This window comes from Nyctereutes procyonoides, unplaced genomic scaffold, assembly GCF_905146905.1.
Source record: "Nyctereutes procyonoides isolate TBG_1078 unplaced genomic scaffold, NYPRO_anot_genome, whole genome shotgun sequence".
In the NCBI taxonomy this organism is placed as follows: domain Eukaryota; kingdom Metazoa; phylum Chordata; class Mammalia; order Carnivora; family Canidae; genus Nyctereutes; species Nyctereutes procyonoides.
Genome location: NW_026575137.1, coordinates 9,998,230 through 10,023,227, shown reverse-complemented (window position 1 = coordinate 10,023,227; position 24,998 = coordinate 9,998,230). Strand labels below are relative to the sequence as shown.

Here is a 24,998-nt window from a genome sequence, read left to right as displayed (position 1 = left end):
CTTGCTTTACAGATAAGGAAACTGAGGCTTCAATAAATTAGTGGCAGAGCAGAGATTAGAAAACAGGTCTCTATCTTTGTACGGGGAGAAGAGGGAGCAAACCCCATCACGGGAAGGTGCACTGGGGGCTCTGTGCTGCGGTGGCAGGAGGAGTTGTGCAGATCCCTTCGCTGAGCGCCCCTTGGAGTGTTCGGGGCCAGGGCTTGGGAGCCGCAAAGCAAGTTCACTGCCTCATGAGGCTGGTCTGTGGCCTAGTAATAGATCTTAAAAACAAACAAGCAAACAACAAACAAAAAGACCTAAAGAACTAAAGAGCCGTAAACTTGTTTCATTGAGGATTTGCAACCAGCCCCAGCTCAGCAGTCTAGGGGTTTCCAGGTCATAAGACAGTAGAAGACAAATCTGAGACAGGTCATTTTTTTTTTCTTCTTTGTCATGAGATTTAGCTCACACATAAAATCCATCCTTTTAAAATATACAAACTTTTTTTGCGTTCTTTTTTTTATTTTTATAATAAATTTATTTTTATTGGTGTTCAATTTGCCAACATACAGAATAACACCCAGTGCTCATCCCGTCAAGTGCCCCCCTCAGTGCCCATCACCCAGTCATCCCCACCCCCTGCCCTCTTCCCCTTCCCCCACCCCTAGTTCGTTTCCCAGAGTTAGGAGTCTTTGTGTTCTGTCTCCCTTTCTGATATTTCCCACAATTTGTTGATTTTTAATATGTCACAAAGATGTTCAAGCATCACCACTATCTAGTTCTAGAACATTTTCATCAGCCTCAAAGAAAAACTGTATCTATTAGCCGTTCCTGTTCTCCTCCCTTCCTCGCCCCTGGCAAACCCAAATCTACATTCAGTATCTGTAGACTTGCATACCTGGACATTTAACGTAGATCAAGTCAGGCATGTGATCTTTCGTGTGTGGTTTCTTTTACTAAGCCTGTTTTTCAAAGTCCATGCATATTGTAGCAGATGTTAACACTTCATTCCCTTTGTGTAGCTGAATAATATTCCGTTGTATGGGTATATGCCACGTTTTGAATAGCCGTTTATCAATCGTTAGACATTTATGGCTACTATGAATCATGCCATCAGCGACAATCACGTACAACTTTTTGTGACGACATGTATGTTTTCAATTCCCTTGGATGTGTACCTCAGAGTGGGATTGCTGGATCGTAGTTCATTCAGAGTCTAACTTTTGGCAGAACTGTAAAACTTCTTCAGAGCAACTGAACTACTTTACATTCTTACCAGCATCGTATACAGGTTTCTCTCCATGACTTCTCTACATATTATGATTTCTCTACACCTTTGCCAATACTTGTTATTATCTGTGTTTTTTATTACAGCTATCCTTGTGGGGGTGAAATAGTACTTTGGGGGTATGTGGTTTGGATTTGCATTTCCCTAATGACGAATGATGTTGAGTAGCTTCTCAAGTGCTTATTGGCTAATTGTGTATCTTCTTTGGAGAAACCTCTTGCCTATTTTTTACTTGGGTCATTTGTCTTTTATTGTTGTAAGAGCTCCTTATATTCTGTATACAAGCTCTTTATCAGATATATGATTTGCAAATATTTTCTGACATTCTATGGATTATTGGCTCACTTTCTTGATAGTGCCATTTGCAGCGCAAAAGCTTTTAATTTTGATGGGTTGTTTTTCTATGTATATAGATCTTCTTTAATTTCTTTTGGCGATGTTTTATGGTTTTCACTTCACAAATATTATGTTTCTTTGGTTAAATTTATCCCGCAGTGTGTTATTTTATTTTTGATCCTATTTTAAATGGAATTGTTTTCTTAATATCATTTTTATTTTATTTTAATATCATTTTTAGATTGTTCTTTGCTAACATATAGAAATATAATTGGTTTTTCATATTAATATTTTATTATGCAAACTTATTGGACTTCTGTATTAGCTCTATTAAATTTTTTAGATTCCTTAGGATTTTCCATATATGAGATCATGTCATCTATGAATAGAGATAGTTTTACTTCTTTCTTTCTAATCTAGATCCTTTTTATTTTTCTTGCCTAGGATCTTGAGTGTGGTGTTACATAGAAGTGGCAAGATTGGGCATTCTTTTCTTATTTCTAATCATTTGGGGAAAACTTTTAGTCTTTAATTATAAGGTTAGCTGTGGGGTTTTTCTTAGATGTCTTCCATTCTTAGTTTGTTGGGTATTTTATTTTTAATCAAGAAATAATGTTGATTTTGTCAAATGATTTTCTGCCTCTGTTGAGATATTCATTTGGTTTTTGTCCTTTATTCTATTAACATAGAGTATTAAATTAATTTATTTTCATATGTTGAATCAGCCTCATATTCTGGTGTAAATTCCACTTGGTCATGGTATATAATTGTTTTTCTATGTGGCTAAATTTAGTTTGCTAGTATTTTGTTGAAGAGTTTTGCATCTATATTCATAAGAAAATTGGTCGGCAGCGTTATTGGGTTGTCTCTTCTGATTTGCATGTCAGGATGATACTGTCCTCCTAGAATGAATTGGGAAGTATTCCTTACTCTACTTTTTGGTAGCATCTGTGAAGATCTGGTGTTATTTTTTTTCTTTATGTGTTAAGTAGAATTTACCAATAAAAACCAACTGGTACTGGACCTTCCTTTGTATTAAAGTTTTTTGATCACTAATTCAATCTCTTTACTTGTTATAGTTTTACTCAGATTTCCTATTTATTTTTTAGTCAGTTTTGATAATTTCTGCCTGTCTAAGAATTCATCCATTTCACTGAGGTTGTTTAATTTGTGGGGGAAATAATTACTTATCATGTACTCATTAACCCTTTTTTATCTCTGTGGTGTTGGTAGTGATATCCCATTTACATTCCTGATTTCAGTTACTTGGATCTTGTTCTTTTCTTATTTTTTAATTATTGTTAAAGATTTATTTATTTATTTTATACATAGAACAGGGGGGGAGTGCATGCAAACAGGGGGGATAGGCAGGAGAGGGAGAGAGAGAGAATCTCAAGCAGACTCCTTGCCGACTGTGGAGATGGATGTAGGGTTCAGTCTCACAGCCCTGACATCATGGCTTGAGCTGAAATCAAAAGTTGGATGCTTCACCAACGAGGCCACCCAAGAGCCCCTATATTGGACATTTTCAATGCCCCCTAGGGTCATCTTACTCCCTAGGTTAACTCTTTTAAGTATTTTGGTCAGTGGTCAGTTTCTTGTTTGCAGCAATTGTTACCACTGCCTCAGGTAGCTGCAATGTTAAACAATTGCTGAGACTATTTTTGACAAATTCCCCAAGAGAAAAATTGCTTGCAATGCGTGAACTCTGAGGTCAAATAGAGACAAGCCCTTTGAGTAGGTGTTTCCAGGGAACTTCCAAATAAGTTGGATAATAGCAGTTGTCTGGGAATGGGGGTTTGGGGGAACTCCAAACCCTTTCTTCCTCCTCCATATACTCTGGCTGTGAGGCTGTTGGGTTTCAAGGCTACTGCATATCTTAAGAGAAGACTATGGAATTAGGGCAAGTCAATGTAATCACACAGCTTGGTTCTTACTGGTAGTAATTTTCTTAAATAAACACTCCTTGGATTTTGCAAGCATTTGGTTACTTTCCAAGGTTCTGAAAAAGTTGATATTTATTTACAATTTTTTCCAGTTTCTCATTGCTTATATGGAGGGAAAGTTTTTTTTTTTCCAGATCCTCATTCCAACTTTCCCACTGATATCCTTAAAACACAAAATAGTAATACTTTCATTTGTTATATAACCAACATAATATCAACAAGCAAACACAAAAAAGTATTCACCCACAGTTCTACCCACTTAACATACTAATTATTTTTTTCCATATCTTGCCCACTGACATGAAACCTTTTGGTACTTTACAATCATAGTTTAGGTTTGCTGTTACAGTCTCCTTTTGTTACTTTCCATAATATCATTTTTTTTCTCATGCTGCTTCATAATTTATAGAATGAACATTTTAGTGATTAATGTTCTGTCAACTTTATGTGCTGTAATCATTTTATCATCTTTAATTTTTTATCATTTACAAGTTTTCTACTCTCCAGTATTGTAAAGAAGGCTACTTAGTACTACACACATGAAGTTTACTGTTTGAAAAATATTTCCTTCAGATAAATTCTGTTTAGTGATGTTTGCTATCAGAGGCTACATTCTATGCCTCAAGTTATTTCCAAAGGGAAATTTGTGTTAATTTCCATACATGTGTTTCTTTACATCCTTTACAATATTGGCTGTTACTGATTTTTAATTCGTCAATAAAGATATAAAAATATATATTAAAATTATTAATGAGGTTGAACAAACTTTTATATATGCTTTTTTAATATCTGCTTTTTATATATGACTTTTCTGTTTTTGTGGTCTTAAAAGTGCTATAACTATTCCATGAATAATTATTGATATTTTCTTCACTTCTGAAAATGTAATTAAGAGATTGTAATATAGAATTTAATCAAGGTAAAGCTACTTTTAAATTATTTTCCTTAATATTAAAATAGCTCTTAATCTTTGTCATAATGTTTAGAAGTACTGGATGACATCTTTTTTTATCCTAGCAATAAAGTTATCTCTTTTAATATTCCTTAGAAGCTAGCAACATTAAAGCTCTCAGATATTCTCAGAAAAATCTCATCTAACTCCAGCTACAATTTAAAGATCGGTCGGCTTTTGTCAATGTGTTAAATTATATCATACATTGTTTCTTGAGGGGAATGTATTTTAAAGGTTAAATAGTTAATGTTTGAGCAAACTTTTAGAAGGTACCACTTTATTTTTTTAAAGATTTTAGTTATTTATTTGAGAGAGAGAGAGGATGAGCATGGGGGTAGGGAGGGGCAGAGGGAGAGGGAGAAGCAGACTCCCCGCTGATCAGGGAGCCCAACATGAGGCTCAACCCCAGGACCCTGAGATCATGACCTGAGCAGAAGACAGATGCTTAACGGACTGAGCCATTCAGGTGCCCCTAGAATTTAAAGTTTAAAACTCGGATCTTATTTAATGATTAAACAAATGAAAATGTTACCTGAAATTGGTGACTTTCTACAAACAACGTTGTTTGTCCTTACAACCTAATCTGATTTTTGTTTTTTCCCAGTTTAAGGCCAGTCCTCCTGCTATGACTTTCAAACTAACTGGAGAGACAGATGGCATATTTCAGATACAACCAGATGGACTTCTGTATCATAATGGAGCCCTGGATAGAGAAACAAGAGCTGTTCACAAACTCCAGGTGAACTGAACTCCAACCTCTCTGAGCATCCTTTAGCTTCGTCCTGGAAGTGTCACTGGCACCTTCATCTCTGTCACAGAATCCTGTTACGGCTCTCTTGATGTTAATGACATACTTTGCAAACCTCATTTGTCCATTTTTTACCAACTCCAAAGGGATGCCCCTTTGGGTATGGCAAAGATACCCTCTTCCTCAGGCTTTTTAAGCAGCATAACCCAATTTAAATTACCCAGGCCCTCAGCTGGCATTACTTGTTTAAGTACGGCCATGCGTAAGCACCTGGATCAAACCAAGCCAATGCTTCTCTGATATTTCGGTGGTATCTGCCTGTGGCTCTTGCGTGGACTTTGGACCCACAGAGAAGGCAGCAGAGGTGCTGGGATGGGCCTTTCAAGAAGCAGAAGTAATCAACAATCATGGGCTCTGACTAAAGAGACCTCTCTCTTTGCCCTCCTTAGGTTTTCATGGTTGGTGTCTGAACACACAGCAATAGTAGAGAGCTAATTGTAGGACAGAAGAGCAAGCAAAAGCTTCCCACCTGGTAACTTCTATTGGCTTTGCAAGTTGGCCACTAAACTGCTCGGTAGGAGGACATGGCACTTCCATACCCTTAAGGGTCGAAGTGTTCTTATTTCACTGACTCTAACTATTTAGAAAAGAAGCATGTCCAGTGTCAGGCATTACCCTACTACTGGGAAAATGCGGCCATAATTAGTGGGGTTTAACTGATTGGGTCCCTATTTTAGTAGCTCCCAATATGGGGCTTTTATAGGTGTCTTTCTCCCCTACAGTCACCAGGTTTTTGGATCTTGGAGCTCTCGTTTCCTTCAACTGATTTTGGGCATCGGATATGAAGTTCAGACTTCTCAAGGTGGTTTCCTTTTCCTTTCTACGTCAGGTCTCAGCCTTGAATGCTCAAGGAGCTACGGTGCAGGGCCCAGTTCCCATCACCATAGAAGTGAAAGACATCAATGATAATCGACCCACATTTCTCCAGCTAAAGTATGAAGGCTCAGTAAGACAGAACTCTCGGCCAGGTAAGCGGCAGGAGTCCAGAGATACTTGTGGCAAGGTGCAGGACTGTGAGGCAGAAGGGGCAGATTTGTGGCGCCGAGGGCGGCAGCATCATTCATTAAGTACTTCCTGTCATGCTTAAATTTCACAGCAGTCCTCCAGGAGTTAGTTTATTATCCTCATTGGTCTAAGACAAGGCTTCTCAGCTTTGGCACTATAGACATCTTGGACCCAATAATTCTCTTTTTGTCGCGAGCTGTTCTGTGCACTGTAGGGTGTTTAGTAGGATCCTTGACATCTACTCACCAGATCCAGTGGCCACCCCTACCCCCTCGCTGTGACAACAAAGATGCCTCCAGACATTGCCAAATGTCACTTGTTGGGGGGGAAGTGGGGGCAAAGTCACCCCAGTTGAGAACTATGATTCTAGAAAGAGCTTTAGAACACCTTACAGCTTTAGGACACTGAAGAATACTCTGGAAAGGTGAGCACATTCTCCTAAATTCTCTCAGAAATCTTCATGCTCATGGTCACTGTTGGCTCCCAGTACCTTTTCTTCTCTTACTTGCAACTTCTGCTTACAGCTCATCCCTTCACTTTGCTTCTATCCTTCATTTCCATAAGAGTCCCTCATCAAGACATAGGTATACGTATGGCTTTATTGAAGATCTGGGGAGACAAAGGAGCATTATGTCATAATATGAATATGATATATGTGAATATTAGATTTCTGAGTTCTCAGAAAGATTCTCGGCCATTTCTACCAACTCACTGTCAAACTTCCCTCCATGTTACTTAATCTTCTCTCTCTCTTTCTCTTCAATGCCCACTTCCAATAACTCAGGAAGATTATTCCTTCCACTTTATTACCTGGAGCATCTCTGTCCCTGAGATTACAACCAGAGACTCACTTATGAATTCTGCGAAGTAAAAATCTTCCAAGTCTTACACTTTCTTTCTCTACTAGATCTCTTCTAGATCAGTGGTTCCCAAACATTTTGGTCTCAGGGCTCCTGTGTTCTTTTAAAAATATGGGTTTTACCAAATGATGTGCTGATAAATGTTTAATAGCTATCTCCCTGAGGGGAAAAACTCTGATTTGTAGGATTTTCCAATTTATGTAGTATAAATGCTCTCCTATGGCTTATTTTAAGCTATCAATAGTGTTAATGATTAGCTGACAAAGTTTTAGAAATGCAACCATTGGCTCTCATGAATTGGCTCCAGTGCATCATTGATTATATCTATCAATATTTATTTTATTAGAGTTTTAAAAATTTAATTCATTGTAAGTAATAATAAACATATTTTAATGAAAACTAGCTATTTTCCAAAGACAAAAGGAATAATTAAGAATGAGTTTGTTTTAATCTTTGCACATCTCTTTAATGATTGGATCAATTAGCTGAAAATAATTGAGTTCTTGTGTCTTTTTCTGCATCCATTGTGTTGCCATGTGTCATTTTGGTTGAAGCATATAAAGAAAAACTGGCCTCACACAGAAATGCAGTTGGAAAAGGGAAGAGTATTGTAATAGAATTTTCAGATAATTGTGGATATTCTTTGGTAGTACACCAGAACTTCACAAGTGGTGGTTTCCTAAAGGCTGGTGGCAATATGAGACCTGAAACTATATCAATATCTTTTATGATACTCCTTTATGCTAAAATCCATTGAATTATCTTGTGCTTCAGTGGATCTTTTATACATGCATGAGTTTTGACTCTATCAACCTGAAAATAATCTCTAAGACCCCTACAAGTCCCTGGACCATACTTTGAGAAACACCATCTTAGCTGAAGGAAGTAGAATAAAGATTTATTTCTCCAGTGGTATAAATTCCTCCATTCTCTCTCTGCCTTGTAGAAGATAAAAGTGGCTATGGTTGGTTTGGACTTCAATTAATATCCCTTTTTTCCCCCTCTGGGTATATTTTGTTAAACAGGAAAGCCCTTCATGTATGTCAATGCTACAGACCTGGATGATCCAGCCACACCCAATGGTCAGCTTGTTTATGAAATTGTCATCCAGCTCCCCAAGATCAACAACGTCATGTACTTTCAGATCAACAACAAAACGGGGGGAATTTCACTTACCCGTGATGGTAAGTCAAGCGATGGCCTCACAGGACTGTCTGAGTCAGAAAAAAGGGACCTAGAACTGTGTCAGCTTTGGAGACATTTCCTTTTCTCTTCTCTCCTACTTCCCATAGGAGCTCGGGAATTGGATCCCACTAAGAATTCTAACTACAATCTGGTGGTCTCAGTGAAGGACATGGGAGGCCAGAATGAGAATTCTTTCAGTGACAGCACATCTGTGGATATAATGGTGAAGGAGAATATTTGGAAAGCACCAGAACTATTGGAGATTGTAGAAAACTCAACTGATCCTCACCCCCTCAAAATCACTCAGGTAGTACCCAAAGCATGTCTTGAGACTACTAGATAAATGGCCTCATTTTGTAGAGGCCCACCCTCCTGGTCTTCACTAATATATTTATTTGGTACATTTTTACACAGTATAATTATAAGGCAAACTAAGTAGATAAAGTTTCTGGCCTCAAGTGTTGGAGTTTATTAGTTTATTATCACGGGCAGGCTCTGGACTTTACCAGCTGGGATTCAGATACACACACGCACACGAGCTTTAAAAGAGAACTTTGTTCGCCTTCCCTTTCCCAGTAGATACCACTAATGTTTGTTACTGTCAGTAGAACAGGATATGGCTGTACTGGAGAGGGTTGTATATGATGCACAGATCATGTGTAAGTACGTGCTTTGAATAGGAATAGTAAATATTTTTGAAAAGCTGCTTCTTTTTCTTGTGAGAGAATCTTTATCCAGCACACTCATCCCATCACAGACTGAGGGACAGACATAGGACTGGCTAAGAGTAGGAGTCAAGCAGGCAACCTGTACCCTTGGAGATCACCCTCCAGCAACTCTATGTCCTATATGTGCCTCTCTTCTTCATTCACATATCCCCCTCTTTCCACCCACAGCTGAAGCTTTTACCCTAGGATCTCCTCCTACCTTAGATCCTGAAAATTTGCCCTTGGCTCCACTCAGCTCTACCTTTTCTGGAAGATCAGGAGGTTGCTTGACACAAAAGCTGTGGGTTTAGTGCAAGAGCACTGGATTTGGAAGCAGATAACCAAACCCATGTGCCTGCTCCATTATTTTAATGATCGATCATGAGTAAGCTATTTAATTCTTCTGAGCCCCAACTTCTCATCAATAAAATGGGGATAATAACACCTCTCTGGTTGTTGTAGAGATTAACTCAGAGGTAGTATCTGTGAAAGTGGATAAAAGGTATTAATGTTACGAGTCTCAGTTTGTAGTTTCCATAAGGTTTTTCTGAATGAGTGTTGTTGTTAAGAGGCATTGGAATGGCCCATCCCATTGTATCTATTGTCTATCTTAAAAGGATGTTTAATTGTTGAAATGCTGAATTAATGAACTTCACCTTCAGGGAGGACAAAAAAAGAATGAAAGCAAGATGTATCCTGTTTTTCCAGCTAAGAAAATGTGTCAGGACCAACAACCAGGAGAATTTCAGACTTAGGCCTTTAGCAAAGTCTTATTTATTATTTAGGTTATCCCCATAAGGACTTATAAATGCTAAAAAAAGAATATACATACTTATTTGCTCTCAGGGCTGTTGAAGTAGAGAAATGTTAGTGTGCTGCACCTAATACCCAGGCCCGGGAAAAGTGCTTTGGGTGTCTTGAAGCCCAGGAAGAAAAACGGAGGGGGACACCTCAAGAGAAAAGAAGTCAGACTGAATTTTTTAGGACACAGGGGAGCTCCTTTAGAACTAAGAACATGGTCTTTACCTTGGACAAGAGGCTGGTACTTAAATAACTAACAAGGGACCATGGTGGCTCCTTGATACCCTTCCTGAGCTGGTCTAAGAGAATAGCTCAGTCTGGAAATGTCAGATAGCTATAGGACCTTGGGCAAGTCCCTTAAACATTGTGCCCTAATTTCTTCATTCATAAATGGGTATAACAATAGTCTCCACTGCTTTACCTCATTGAAATCTTTGAGAATTTAATGAAATAACACTTGAAAGAGTTTCGAATTGCACCTGGCATGTGGCAACCCCCCAGTAGGTGTTATTAATAGTATTAGAATATCAGAGAGGCCGCGCTCTGTCTCTAGCAAGTGGACTGGTCTTACTATTGAGTTTATTTCTTTTTTGCTAGGTTGTTTACAAACAACAGTAGGAGTTGGCAATTATTCTTATCTCTGAAGTCTTTAAGACTAAATATTCTATATATTGGCAAATTGAACACCAATAAAAAATAAATTAAAAAAGTATTTAAGAGAGGAATGTGCTTTATCTTATGTACTATTTGTCTTACTTAAATGCAGAGTGGAGAAGAGGTTACAGTGTCTCCTCTTACTCTTACCATCTTCACTGGTGAGTTTTAGAAGCCTGCCATCCATCATGGCTTTGTCCTCAGATACTACCGGCTGCAAAGTACATTTTGTTACTCAAATTGATGTTTCATGGATATGAAAGCTCCACAGTCAGACTCCAAAAGAATAACCCACAGCCTCCTTAGAGGGTTCACAAAGAATTGCTTTAGAGGAGAAAAATACCCGTGTGTGCTTTTTCTGAGCAATGTAACTTGGTGGAAAAAAGAAGAAAAAGGGCTTATTTTTGGTTGAATATGAAGTGGTCATAAAAAACCACAAACATACAAGCAAGATTGTCAGAAATTTCAAACTGAGAACTAGAAAATTGTTTATGCCTTTCCAGTTCTCTTGGTCCTGACCTATCTTTCCTGACAATTCACTTTGGGCCTTGTAGGTGCAGTGGAATGAGCCAGGTGCGAAATACTCCTTGGTTGACAAGGAGAAGCTGCCAAGAATCCCATTTACAATTGACCAGGAAGGAAGTATTTATGTGACTCAGCCCTTGGACCGAGAAGAAAAGGATTCGGTGAGTAAATCTGGGCAGAGTTTCACAGGCAACAAAGACAGAGTCCTGTGCCTACGGACAACCAAGCACAGATTCGATTTTACTTAAAAACAATGCCCCCAAATGCCAAACTGTGTTCTGAACCCCAGTACATTATTGCTTTTGGAGACAGGAGAGCACCCCACAGACCAGACCTGTTTCATTTTGTCTTGTTTCCCTGTTTTAAGTAAATTGGAAATAAAGGGGTAAATTAAATAGCTGATTTCTCCGCTTTTAAATGGGGATGATGGAGGAGTCTTATCTTAATACTGATCTTTCTGTTGTAGTATGTTTTTTATGCTGTGGCAAAGGATGAGAATGGAGAACTGCTTTCAATCCCACTGCAAATTCGTGTGAAAGTCAAAGACATTAATGACAATCCACCTACGTGTCCATCTGCCGTGACTGTATTTGAGGTCCAGGAGAATGAAATCATAGGTAAGAAATGAGAGGTGTTCAAAGCTGGGTAACTGCCCTCCTTATGCTACCTTTGCAATCCCTTTCTCCTCTCTACCAGGTAAGAGGTGGGCAGGTAAGCATGGGCGGGGATCACTTGTGCGTGTCTAGCACAGCGTAGAGATTTGAATACACTTTGGGAATCACACCGTACAGTATTTCAACTCAAACAAGGTCTGTATAATGTTCTTAAACTGGAGCTTTTATAACTACTACCACCACTTATTATGGTTACTACTACTACTACTACTACTACTACTGCTACTATTAACTACTATTACTTCTCCGCCCTTACCACCACCACTAGCACCATAACCGCTTATGCCAGTATCCTATATACATACATAAGGTTATCTCATTTGCAAGGTTTTCCCATAGATTCTTATTTGCTTTCTAAAAATCTCAGTAACAGGTAAAATCTCATCAAATTTGCTAAAGAATTTAGATAAACGTTTACATCCAGTATCAGATACCCTGCCATAAGTAAGCGCTACAGATGGAAGTTGACTTTTGACCTTTGATCCTCCCTCTCTAGGAATCAAATAATAGTTCATGAAGCTGGTTGATAAAGTTCAAGTCCTAACTTTTTTGTTCTTTTGTTCTTGACTTGCTTTATTTCCCTTTACTGTGTTGAATGATGGCTTCAGTTTCGTACAGGGGCAACTACTACGAGAACATTAGGATTTCTGGGAGCTTTATGACTTCCCTGGATTCGGGACAAGTCTTGGCTATTACTCTGTGGTGATGAGCCCATTGGTTGAACAGGCTGGCATTTCTTGAAATGTGTTTGTTGTTTTGTGCAAGTTTCAGAGGCTTACAAGGTCAGCAGTCTCTTACGCCTGCTGCTCTTAGGGCTTTTGCTGTCCTTGTAGGCAGGTCCTCCCATACATTTTGGACATTCTCATCATTTTCTTTTGATCTCTCTACTCTTCTTGCTACACATTTTTGACACAGTGGGTGCCATTCTGGCAGCATGATGAGCACTGCTCCTGTGGCTTGTTTGCTCAATGTGCATGTTTTGTTTGGTTTTTTTTTTTTTTTTTTTGCTGCCAGAAATTCTGTATAGGCGACCTATCGTCCGTATGTTCTGTGTAGGGCCTGTTGTTTTCATTTATTCTAATGCTTGCTGCAGCAAGAAGGGTTAAAAGACAGCATGAAGGATTTTAGTTAATTACAAGGAAGAATCTTCTAACAGTGACCTTGTGTAACAATGGAATGAGTGACAATAGCCAAGGAATACTTGTGTCATCATCCTTTTTGAAAACCTCACAGAGTTCTGGTCTGTGATGCTGAATGAAGGCAGAGGATCTTTGAAGAACCTTCCAGATGGTCCCTCAGTCTCTTTGTATATGGCCTAATTGTTGCATAACAAAACCCCCCCAGACTTTGCAGCTTCAAACAAACACTTATTATATCACAGTTTCTATGAGTCAGGAATCAGGGTGCAGCTCAGTTGGATATGACCTATGATTCAGAGAGAAAACTGGGGGGTGGGGGTTGGGAGAGCATGGAGAGCTTGAAAAATGGTGAGTAAGATGAAAGGCAGTATTTTTATGACCTAATCTCTGAAGCGGCATCCATCACTCTCATCATATTCCATTGATTGGAAGTGAGTCACTAGACCCAGCCCACACTCAAACGGAGGGGGTTGCACCAAGGCATCAGTATGGTGGGGATTGTTAGGAACGCTTTTAGAAGCTGTCACCTTTGGAAAGAGGATAGTATTAGTGCTCTGAAACTGGCCAGGGGTCATTGTTGGTAGAAAAATTGTTCAGGGGCCCAGGGAGCTATTTGCCTCTCTAAAGTTGAGAATCTGTTTTGTGACAGTATTTCACAAGGTGCCAGGTAGTAGACTTAATGGACCAGGAATTCTTATAATAGAGATTGAGTCTATTCTTTATATTTAGCCTAAAAGAGGCACAAAACAATGTCCCTGCCCTTTGGGGGCTTACCGTCTAACTCCATAAAATGCCTTCAAATTTCCACGTAAGTTAGTGGATGCAAATTGCAAATTGATTGGGGAAGGGTGGAACCTAACTCCACAACTGGGATGTAGTCTAGTTTTAGCTCCAAGGGGGGGATTTTTGTTGCCTGTTGGAAAGCCACAATTCTCATTTCGCAGAGCAAGATGATCCAGAACCTATTAAAACTCACCCAGAACTGGAGGGAGTAGTGAGTCATAGCCTCTGTCTTCTGGAACTCCCTGGACTGAAACACTCACAGGAATAAAATACATGGGGTCATAAACCACAGCAAGGCAGGGGATGTGTTCTTTGCCCTGTGTTATCTTTGGGGTGGAGTCAGCCTCTGTGGTTGGTGGTGCATAAAGTTGCTTAGAAGCCAGCTTGTCCTTGTCTAGTTACATTTGTCTTGTCCATTAGTGTCCAAGGATGGCTGTAACAAATTACCACAGACTTGGCTTGAAACAACAGATATGTCTTTTCTTACCATTCTGGAGGCTAGAAGTCTAAAATCAAAGTGATAGCTAGGAGGAATTCTTCATGTCTTCTCTAGCTTCTGGTTGCTCCTGGCATTTTTTGGAAGCTTATGGCCCAGCTCTGGTCTCTGCCTCCCCTTTCACATGGCCACCTCCTCCGTGTGTATCTTGTGTCTTCTCTCCTTCTAATAGGGACACCCATCACAATATATAGGCCTACCCTAAATCCAAGATGATTTCATCTCAAGATCCTTAACTAATTGCATCTGCAAAGACTTTATTTCCAAATAAGGCCACATTTAAGGTTGCAGGTGGACATGAATTTTTGTAGGACACTATCTCTTATGGGCTGAATTGTGTCTCCCCTCCCAAGAGTATATGGTGAAATCCTAACCTTCAGTACCTCAAAGGGGGACTATTATAGAGCTAAGGTGTTTAAAGAGGTATTCAAGTTAAAATACTGTCATTAGTGTGGGTCTTAATCTGATGTGACTAAAAAGAGAAAATCTGGACTCGGACATGTACAGAGGAATGACCGTGTGAAGACACGTGAAGATAGCCAACGACAAGCCAAGGAGAGAAGTCTCAGAAGAAACCAACACCTTGATCTCAGATATTTAGCTTTTAGAAACTGTGAGAAAATACATTTCTGTTGTTAAATCTACCCAATCTGTGGTACTTTGTTATACTGGCCCTATCAGACTAATATACTGCTCAACACACTGCATTATGGAAAGAGAAGAACCAAATAAATGAAAGAACTTTAGTCTGCTACTCAAAGTTATTTACAGTACTTTCTAGGAACCTGGGTATCCCTTAAAGCCATTTTGAATACAGTAGATTAAATAGAACCTGTAATGGATGGATTCCCTTTATTCCTTCTCTACAGGGAGCAACATTGGGACTCTTATTGCCCACGACAGGGATGAAGAAAACACTGCCAGCACAGTTTTAGCATACAAAATTGTGGATCAAATCCCTGCATTTCCCAAGGAAGGACTCTTCCTGGTCCAAACCTACACAGGAGTGTTCCAGTTGGCTAAGCAGTCCTTGAAGAAGCAAGACACTCCTCAATACAACCTGACAGTACAGGTGTCTGACAAAGGTTAGTATCACACTCATTGCCAAAAGGGAAAACACCCATTTTCCTTCGAGATGTGCTTTGTTAGGCTGCTCTGATGCCTGGGTGTATTACAGGATGCTGTCTGAGAGTTCTTGCTTCCTTTGTAAGACTCACACGGAAAACAGAGGCAGTTGGGCCAACATGGCCGAGGCCAGAGTTATAGCTTGGGCAACATTATCATATTGGTTCCAGTCCTCTGAGAAGCAGATGCCAAGAGGAGATTAAATGTATGAGGATTTTTTAGGGGAAAGGCCTATGAGAAAAAAAATGTTGGGGGTGGGCTAGTGTCCAGGGAAGCCCAGGAGAGCCATCAGACCAGAGTGAAGGAAGGCTGGTGGGAGTACCATAGACCACTAAGAGTCAAGAAAAAAGTTGGCAAGTCGGCCAAGGTCACGGTGGTCCAAAGTAGTCCATCGGAGGAGTCTATGCTCTCCTAGAACATGACTGTCTTGGCATGCCTGCCCTGCTCAGTCACTGGCTGAGCATGAGAAGCAAGACCTCAGTGCAAACAGGCTGATGGATGTCAGAGCACCACAGTGGGGCCATCATCAATTGAGTTCCTTGTTGTTAAAGGTCAGCAAGCCTCAACAAGGCCTCTCATGGCCACTGTGATCATGAACCAGAATATTAATTGTATTTTTCAATTCCCCCTTCTGGACTCTAAGGACTCTATTGTATGAAAGTGGAGAAGAAATGCATCTTTGGGAAAGTTCTGTTTTCTATCAGCTTCCGGTTGGCCGTTTGACATCAGGAGACATTGTTCCTTACACCTATACAATTTCAAAGCAGTGATTCTTAATCCTTGTTGGGTCACAAGACCCTTTGAAAATCTGATGAACACTGTGCATTCTCTAACCAGTGCACACGTTTTTGGGCTGTTGTGCACAGACACCCTAAAACACATTCAGAACGTATTCAGAATCAGACTGATTTTAGGGGCACACACACTCCTAGGTTAAGAATCTTTCTTTGAGTTAACTAGCATCCAATCTCAGATGACCAAAGACTTCAGTAATCATTACACCAGGAGTCCTAGATTTTATAGGTACAGAGAAGAAAAGAGCATTGTTTCACACTGCCTCTCACATTTCCCTTTGTAAAGATGTTGATATACTGAAGAGGATTGGAGTTTAACGGGCCCCCAAAAACAGACCTTTAAGAGGTTAGTCATTTGGCAAATATTGAGGGGCTAATATATGTCTAGCATTTTGTTACGAGGTACAATGGAAGTGAGTGTAACAAATCATCCCTGTGATGAATTAGCAATTTCCCACCATTAGCCATCCATTCTTTGAGCCAACAGTTACTGAGCACTTACCTTGCATGAGATGCCATTCAAGGTACTGAGGCTACTCGGGTGAATGAGAGCTAGTGTCCGTCCTCAAGGAGCGTTCATGATGAAGGAGATGGACGCGTGAATAAAGAAATTACAAGAACCGTGTGCAAGGTGGCCCATGAAGGAAATGAGTGACTGGGCGGAGGGAGAGAGAACAGGCTTTCTGGAAGCGCTGTCATTGAGCTGAATTTGGAAGGATGAATAACGACCCGTCACAAGATAGCGCAGGGCTTAGAAAGGAGAAGGGATTCCATCCGCAAATTCACGGAGACCTGAAGCAATCGAAGGCTGTAAGAGCATCAGGTGGAAATCAGGTTAGAAACTGTCTATGCTCATGACACATCTACAGAAAACACGGAGCAGATCGTAGAGCAGATTTACACACAGATATATGTGTGTATATGTGTGCGAGTGGAATTCAACCTTCAGCCGTGCTCTACGGCAGCCTAGAGATTGGGCTTAACATAGTTTTACATAAAAGCAGAGAGGGCTCGCTCCCCGGGAGGCCACGACTGGCCCAGGTGAGATGTGCAGAGCAGGGAGCCAGTGATTTCAGGCCCTGGGACCCCTTCTCCCCCATAGTTGGCCATTCTTGTTGTCTGCAAATGCTCTGGGGATCGACGGAGGCTTTAATAAGCGCCCACTGTTTTAATTCAGTTGTTGGTAGATCAGAAGCCCGCCTCACGTCCGGTGCGCTGGATGCCTTCTGTGGGGTTAGACTGCCTGGGGGCGCCGTCAGGACCCCGGAGGGCTCAGCTCCTCAAGGAGAATGACCCAGAAGGTTGTGGGCAGGGGCTGGGGGGGTCAATGGACCGTGTGGGGCGCGGTGGACTGACCGATCCCCAGGAGACTCCGAAGAGCAAGGCCTGCACATTGGTCTGTAGGTGAGGCTGCCGCCAGGGGACCTGCCCCACCTCTGTTGTCCTGCTGGTCCCCCTGCTCCTGGCTGCCCCCCTGGGATGGGCAGGGGAAGGGTGGGACAGGCCGTGAGGCCTCAAGGCCCCTGGGGTGGAGGCCCGGCCGTACCCGCCCTGCCTGCGACTTTGGCCGGTTGCCTGACTGCTGTCCCTGGTGGCTTCCTCATTGGCGAACTAGATGGAGTCAATGAGGATGAGGTGAGGCCCTTCACTTGGAGCCTGGCACATGGGTGGCGGGTGGGATCCCGACGGGAACTGCGGCTCTGTTTGGCCAGGCTTTGTATATAAACTAGCTGAGGCGACGAGGCCTTGAGTGGCACGCCGAGCTCTGACACACCCGATGAGTGGCAGAGGCAGACCTCAAGAGTGGGACTCCAGAGCCCCAAGGCCCAGCCATTCTACGCCTCGGCGCAGAGGGCCCGGCACCTCGGTTTTCCTGCTGGGGCTCCCCGGCGCCCCCTCCCCACTGTAGGCTGTGCCCCTCTTGGACCCAGCGTGCACCTGCAACCTAGAGCACGTCTTGGAATTGTTAAACCCACCCCTCAAAGCCTGTGTCACTTCCCCCGGGTTCTGTGAGCCACTTCTGACCCACTCTTGCCTCCTACGGTCTGGGTAGCCAGGCCTCCTGAAGGGGGCTAACCGTCCCACTTCCTCCCTGATTTGGGGGAAAGGGGACGCGCACCCGACCTTCCCACCACAGAGGACAGAGGACATGCAGGACGGTAAGTGTGGAAGCGCTCGGAGAAGGAAAGAGCCAGCTGCGCTACTCCGGGGAGGCTTTCTGGAAGTAGTTTTGTGCTAGGCTTGGAAGGCTACGTAAGTTTTGCTAGTTGGGAAAGAGAGTTTGCTTCACAGGGGCAAAAATAAAAAGATCCAGTCTTGAGCAGGAACAAGCCTTATCTGGGAGGGGGCAGTTGGGGGACAGGGGTTGCCCAGGGGCTCCTTTCAGGGCTCTCTGCAGCCTCCTTTTGGGGTCCGCCCGTTGGTGCAGGTGGGGAGCAAAGAGCCACATCCCCACAAAAACTGCACGTCGTCAGCAGAATCGTGGCCGTGACTGTCGCTTCACTTGCCAAGGTGTTTCTTGCAGGCTTCTGCTCTTCATGCACGCCGTTTAACGAAAATGTTTGTGATGTGACTTTGATTTTCAGACTTCAACACCCTGTGTCAGGTGGAGATCCACGTTATTGATATCAATGATCAGATCCCCATCTTTGAAAAATCAGACGTGAGTAGTTTCCATCTGTTGTTTTCCCTTCGTTCGTATTACTTGACCCTGACCCTTGCTTCTGGGATAAAGGTGCAACGCGCGGTTAGGAAACATCCCAGACTTTAAAGGTAGCTTTAGTCAGAACACTGGTGACAAAGCCAGACACCACCTTCAGTGGAAATCCTCAGGGAACCATCGATTCACTGCTATCGTATCTGGGAACATCCGTTACAAACTTCTGCCAATGGCTCATTTCTTCCAAGGGCTTGCTTAAAAGCTGCAACCACAATCTTTGTCAAATTGGAAGGAGTTGAGTGGCTACTTGCATTTTGCCATCACGTGTTTTGTGACAATGAATGGATTACTGCTAGGTTTCAAACAAACCTTTTCTTTTAAAGATTTTATTTATTCGTGAGAGACACACAGAGAGAGGCAGAGACACAGGCAGGGGGACAAGCAGGCTCCTTTCAGGGAGCCCGACGTGGGACTTGATCCCAGGTCTCCAGGATCACGCCCCGGGCCGAAGGCAGATGCCCAACTGCTGAGCCACCCAGGTGTCCCTACCCATCTGCATTTAAATGCATTACCTTCTTTAAAGATTTTATTTATTTATTTATTTATTTATTTATTTATTTATTTATTTATGACATACACAGAGAGAGGGACAGAAGCAGAGACACAGGCAGAGGGAGAAGCAGGCTCCCTATGGGGAGCCCAATGTGGGACTCGACCCCGGGACCCGGGGTCATGACCTGAGCCAACGGCAGACCACTGACCCACCCAGGCGTCCCTCAAGCAAGCATTTTTAGTCAAAGATTTAATATGGGGGTGATTTAAACTCCTTTTGCAATAACTGGATAAGAGGAAGGAAAGGAGGAGCTGACCTCTCGGCTAAGCCAGACAAGAATGTGCTTAAGACATTTGCAAGAATTAGGAAAACTGGGCAGAAAGAGCAGGGGAAAGAAGATCAGTTGAGAACATCAAGAAAAGCATCCACCTGTTTCGATGTGGGCTTGGCACCTGGGAGTGGCTTGACCACTGCTTCCCTTAGAGAGGGGAATCCATCTGTATGGATTCTGGTGCACAGAGAAGCCCTTTTGACTAGATTGTTACGTGACGTTTAAAGCCAGTTGTGGGACAACCCAGAGCCCTGTGGTGGTGATCGCGAATCAAAATTGGAATGAGGCCGTGGCGAAGAAAGGGGAGTGGTTAATGAGGGGGTTTGGATGGCAAGAGGTAGGCCGAACACAATGAGAGGAAGAGCCTACTCCCCCAACAGCGTGGGAGGAGGAGCCCACTCCCTCTCAGTCTCCACAAAACCTTCCTTGGGTTGTGGTTGCTTGTGTCCCATCTAGATGGTGGTTTTACACTGAGGGTAAGAACATCCTGCTTTGGGAGTTGGAAATGTGAACAGCGCCCCAGAGAGAGTGTGTGGGCGTCTGTCCTTGCCCCAGGCCTTGCCCAGGCTCTGCCTGCTACCGTTTTTAAGGTCATGATGCCCGCAGAGATCATCTGGGTGGGGGGGCTTCAGTGGAGGGGTGGGAGGTGATCTGGGCCAGTGATTACAGACATGGGCTTTGGAGTTGGACAAGTGTGGGCGTGAGGCCCAATTCTGTGACTCACTGGCCGTGTGCCCATGGGTGGGGTTTACCTCAATCCTCTGCTTTTCTGCCAAATGGAGGTGACAGTAGAGCTGCTTGATAGGGTGCTTTGTTGCTTATCTTTCCTGAGGCCTTATCCTGGGTCGGGCATTCAGGGGGTTTACATGCTTTATCTCTCTTAAACCCCACAGCAAACAGGACATGGGTTGTATTGCTATCGTTTCCATTAGACAGATGAGGAAACCGAGAGTTGAGGAAATGAGGTGACTGACCTCCAGTCACCCAGCTGCTATGTGGCAAGCCGAGGATTCATCCCCAGGCTGTTTGACTCCAAAGTTCAGGCTCTTACCCTCTCTTCCTCGGTGGATTATAGATTAAGGAAAATAATATATGTAAAGTGCCTGCCATCATGAGGTATTTGATACACAGTAGCTGCTTATTTATGTCATCACTGTGATAGCAATTGGAGTTAATAAACATATTGGATGTGGGAAGGGGAGTCTGTTCTAGAATCCGATCTGTAGCTCCCCAAGACGCGTTTCTTGGTGCTATGGATATCAGTCTATGAGGATGACTGATGTCAAAATCAACTGCCACATATTTATCGGTGGGAAAAGATGCGTGGTCAGTATTGGCGCAAACTATGACCCGTGTTCATCGTGAACCCACACTGACAAATTCGTCCTTTGGCAGTTATGCTTGATGACAATGGATGTTCTCATTTCCTTCCCGTTTCTTTTTTTTTTTTTTTCCTTAGTATGGAAACCTAACTCTTGCTGAAGACACAGCGGTTGGGTCCACCATCTTAACCATCCAGGCCACAGATGGTGATGAGCCACTCACCGGGAGTTCTAAAATCCTGTATCGTATCACACAGGGAGACAGTGAAGGACGGCTGGGGATTGACACGGATCCCCAAACCAACGCTGGATATGTCATAATTAAAAAGGTAAATAGCCCCTCGAATGGGATTTTTCTGTTTTAAAAACCCCGTTTCTTATGATGGTGCAAGGATCCATGTAAGTGGAGGCGCTAGGTTAGCAGTGGCCTCTCGGTGTGGTGAGGAACTTCTAGAGTCCTCGTTCGTTCTCATCCTCCTGAAAGACAGCAGGCCTAGGATCTAGTTCTGTGTCTGTTGCTAACTGAGCAAGTGACCTTTGTGGAGGGAGGTAGCGTTGCCATTTACAATATATAAAATATAAACTTTTTTTTAGAATAAGTATGTCCCATACAATATTTGGGACATACTTAGGCTAAAAAAAAAATACCTGTTGTTTACCTAAAGTTCAAATTTAACTAGGTGTTCTATATTTTTATTTATTAAATCTTGGGAGGGGGAGGTTTTGCTGAGGACTTTACCTCTCCCTTTGCAGAAGTGGGGTATGACACTGGGTGGGCCCTGTGAGCCCTTACGGCTGTGGACCCTCTATTCTAACATGTCAGCCATAAACTCTTCTGGGAATTGGTAGCTCTCCTTTCAAGGTTTAATAGATAAGTTTATCCTTCATCTCATCCTTCTTGCCAACCCCCTACTTTTATCCTTTGTGATATTGCTAAGCTCACTGGCTCTCACTTTAGTTTTCCTTCTGTAAGGACAAGGAAGTCTTTAGAGCCAAAGTCTTGATTACCAAGGTACCTGCTTCTTTGTGCAGGATCTCCCCATCCCTCCCTCAATCTACTCTTACGCCCCACCTTCATACCCTACCCCCCTCAACTGTATTCACCTAAATCTTGACCTTTTTTCCCATGGCTGCCTCATCGATGCTTTAGAGCATGTAAATGGTTTACCAGATGACTCGATAGGAATGTCATCCGATATGTTTGGAATTAAAGGGGTCAGAGTTACAGCAATAGTGGGTCTGTAGGCATGCCTACATGTTTGAAGGCATGGGTGACGGTTTGCAGTGTGGTGTGCTAGAGGCTGCAAAAAAGGCTCAGGAGGAAAGTTTTGGACCAGAATCGAGGAAAGCTGGAGAGGAAGACAAAAGTAGAATAATTTCACAGAAAATGGGTAGAAGCAGGGGGAGAAAAGTGCTAGCGCCAAAGCAGGCCCTGGGGGTAGAGTGTAGGGATTCTGATCCGATTATTATTATCATGAACTTTACCTCGGACAAAGGGCCTCTAGGGGATCCAGCAGCAAGGTTCGCGTGAGCACCAACTGGAAGCATTAGCATCCTGTGTCAATATGACATAGGAAAAGGAGTCGGGATGACTCCCCACGCCGTGTCCATGGATGTCCACATGGAGAAGGATTGGATAAAGGAAAGGGCAGTTTTCAGAGTTGGAGGTGGGTGGTCCAGGCAGCACATTGGATTCTTTCCCAGCGGGGGCGGGGGCTGGGGGGGTTGGCAGGGAGGGCAGACAGGTCCCAGTTTCTCCCAGGACCAGAGTTCTCTAGCCCTGTAAGAGAAGACAGAGACCTGCCCATGTCAGCACGAATGATTCCCACGTGTCAACATTTCCTCGTGGTGGCTTGTTGTGAGCCAACGTACGTTAGTTTGCCCATTTGTGGCTAATGGGCACCTTTAGGGAGATGTAGATGACCCCAAATGATTAGTGAGTGGGTGGCAGTGAGCTGTGAGTATCCTTGCACACACCCTGGACATGAGGAGGTACGTTACAACCGAGCAGGCACCTGACCACAGTCTTTGTTATATCCTTGTTTTGTCGGTGTATTCCTAGTGCATGGAATACTGCCTGGCATAGGGTAGAGTCGGATAAATATTGGTTGGCTGAATAAATAATTAAATTCTCTACTATGTACAGTTATTAACAGTCCACCAGGCACAAGAACAATCATCCAACTTGTGCGTCAGGCCAAGAAGTCCTAGCTCTCTGTCCCTCGGGCACTGTGATAACAGTATTCTAGTGAGAGGCTTTGTCTGACGGTCCGAAGAGAAGCAATGGTAGATAGAGACAGAACAGACCTGGAATTCTAGATGCTTCTGGAATGTGGATCTCTGAGTAAGATCTCTTAAATAACTAACCCTAAGGTGTAGATTCTTGTTGAGGGTACACCAAACATTAACCAGCTGCCCTTAGATGTCTGTATTTACTATGACGCGTGTATGTATTTGTACTGTTGCTAGTGTTTTCAATCAATTAGGCTCTATCCTGTGGTTACTTGTGTATGACTTGGGCTTCTAATTCCCTCCCCAGTAAGCTGCTAGGGGACTACCATTGCTTTTGAACTATTGTGTTAATCATTTTTTAATGCTTAAAACTAGTTCTTAAAAAGCACACATAACGTGAAATCTATCCTCTTATGTTTCCTAGTGTACCTTAGCTGTATGCACACTGTCGTTTAGCCTCCCTAGGTCTCCTTCTGCTTGCATGTGTGAAACTCTACATTCCTTGAACAGCAGCTTCCCGTTTCCCCCATCCTGCAGCTCCCAGCGACCACCATTCTACTTTCCATTCCTGTCAATTTGACTGTTCCAGGTAGCTCAAAGAAGTGAAATCATGCATTATCGGTCCGTCTGCGACTGGCTTATTTCACATAGCTTGATGTCCTCAAGTTTCTTCCATGCTGCAGCATATGACAGGATTTTCTTCTCTTTTAAAAGGCTACGTAATTTTCCATCATGTGTGTCTATACCACGTTTTCCTTGCTCATTCGTCAATTGACACCGTGGTTGTATCCCCTCTTGGCTGTCGTGAATGATGCTGCATCATCATGGGAGTGCAAATATCCTGTGTTCAGTTCTCTGGGGTAAATATCCAGGGGTGGATTGCTGGTTTATATAGTTACTCTAGTTTTAAGTTTTTGAGGAACCTCCAGGCTGTTGTCCATAGGCGTTGTACCATTTTACATTCCCACCAGCAGTGTGTGAGCGTTCCAGTTTCTCCACTTCCTCGCCAACACTTATTTCTTTTCTTAAATTTTATAACGGCCGTCCTGACAGGTGTGGTTTTGATTTGCATTTCCTTGATGATTAGGATGTTGAGCATCTTTTCTTACACCTGTTGGCTAGTCGTGTGTCTTATTTGGAGAAATGTCTATTTGAATACTTTGCCTGGTTCTAAATCAGGTTGTTATTATTATTTTTAAGATTTTATTTATTTGAGAGAGTGAGAGAGACCAGGGTCAGGAAGAAGGGAAAGGGAGAAGGAGGCTCTCCGCTGAGCAGGGAGCCTGATACCCAGGGCCTATGTCAGGACCCCAGGATCATGACCTGAGCCAAGGCATATGCCTAACTGACTGAGTCACTGTGGCGCCATGGGTGACTTTTTTTTTTTATGCTAGTGAATTGCGGGAGTTTCTTCTTATTGGATGCATATCACCTCTCATCAGATATATGGTTTGTAAAATAGTTTCCCCCATTCTTGCCTTTTCATGCTGCTGCTGGTTTTCCCTGCTCTGCCAAGCCTACCAGTGTGATGTAGTCCCACTGATGTACTCTTGCTTTTACAGCCTGTGCTTTGGGTCTCATATCCAGAAACTAAGTTTCTTAGTGATGTCTCCATCAGCAGCTGTTTGTCTGAATTACAAACATGCTAACCGCAGGCACAGTTGGCCTCGGAGGCCCTCCCGCCCAATGCAGTCAGCTCCACCTTACAGAGCGTGGCTGCACCCCTTCTCCTTAGGTGCCCACCCCAACCCCAGCCGAGCAAAACTAGGGGACTAGGATGGCAGAGCTGGGGACTTGACCCCAGGGGCCCCTGGCTCCTCTCGGGTTCTGGTGTTGCCACC

General features: G+C 42.9%; 1 protein-coding gene across 1 annotated transcript in view; it reads left to right on the top strand.

Moving 5' to 3' along the window:
• Positions 1-24,998, top strand: part of CDH17 (cadherin 17) — a 63,326-nt gene that overhangs the window by 14,404 nt on the left and 23,924 nt on the right. The window contains exons 5-13 of the mRNA XM_055303419.1: positions 5,109-5,243; positions 6,142-6,280; positions 8,203-8,361; positions 8,470-8,669; positions 11,079-11,210; positions 11,516-11,666; positions 15,011-15,226; positions 18,646-18,722; positions 21,063-21,254. Of these exons, the coding sequence (XP_055159394.1) occupies positions 5,109-5,243; positions 6,142-6,280; positions 8,203-8,361; positions 8,470-8,669; positions 11,079-11,210; positions 11,516-11,666; positions 15,011-15,226; positions 18,646-18,722; positions 21,063-21,254 (1,401 nt within the window). The remainder of the gene's footprint in view (positions 1-5,108; positions 5,244-6,141; positions 6,281-8,202; positions 8,362-8,469; positions 8,670-11,078; positions 11,211-11,515; positions 11,667-15,010; positions 15,227-18,645; positions 18,723-21,062; positions 21,255-24,998) is intronic.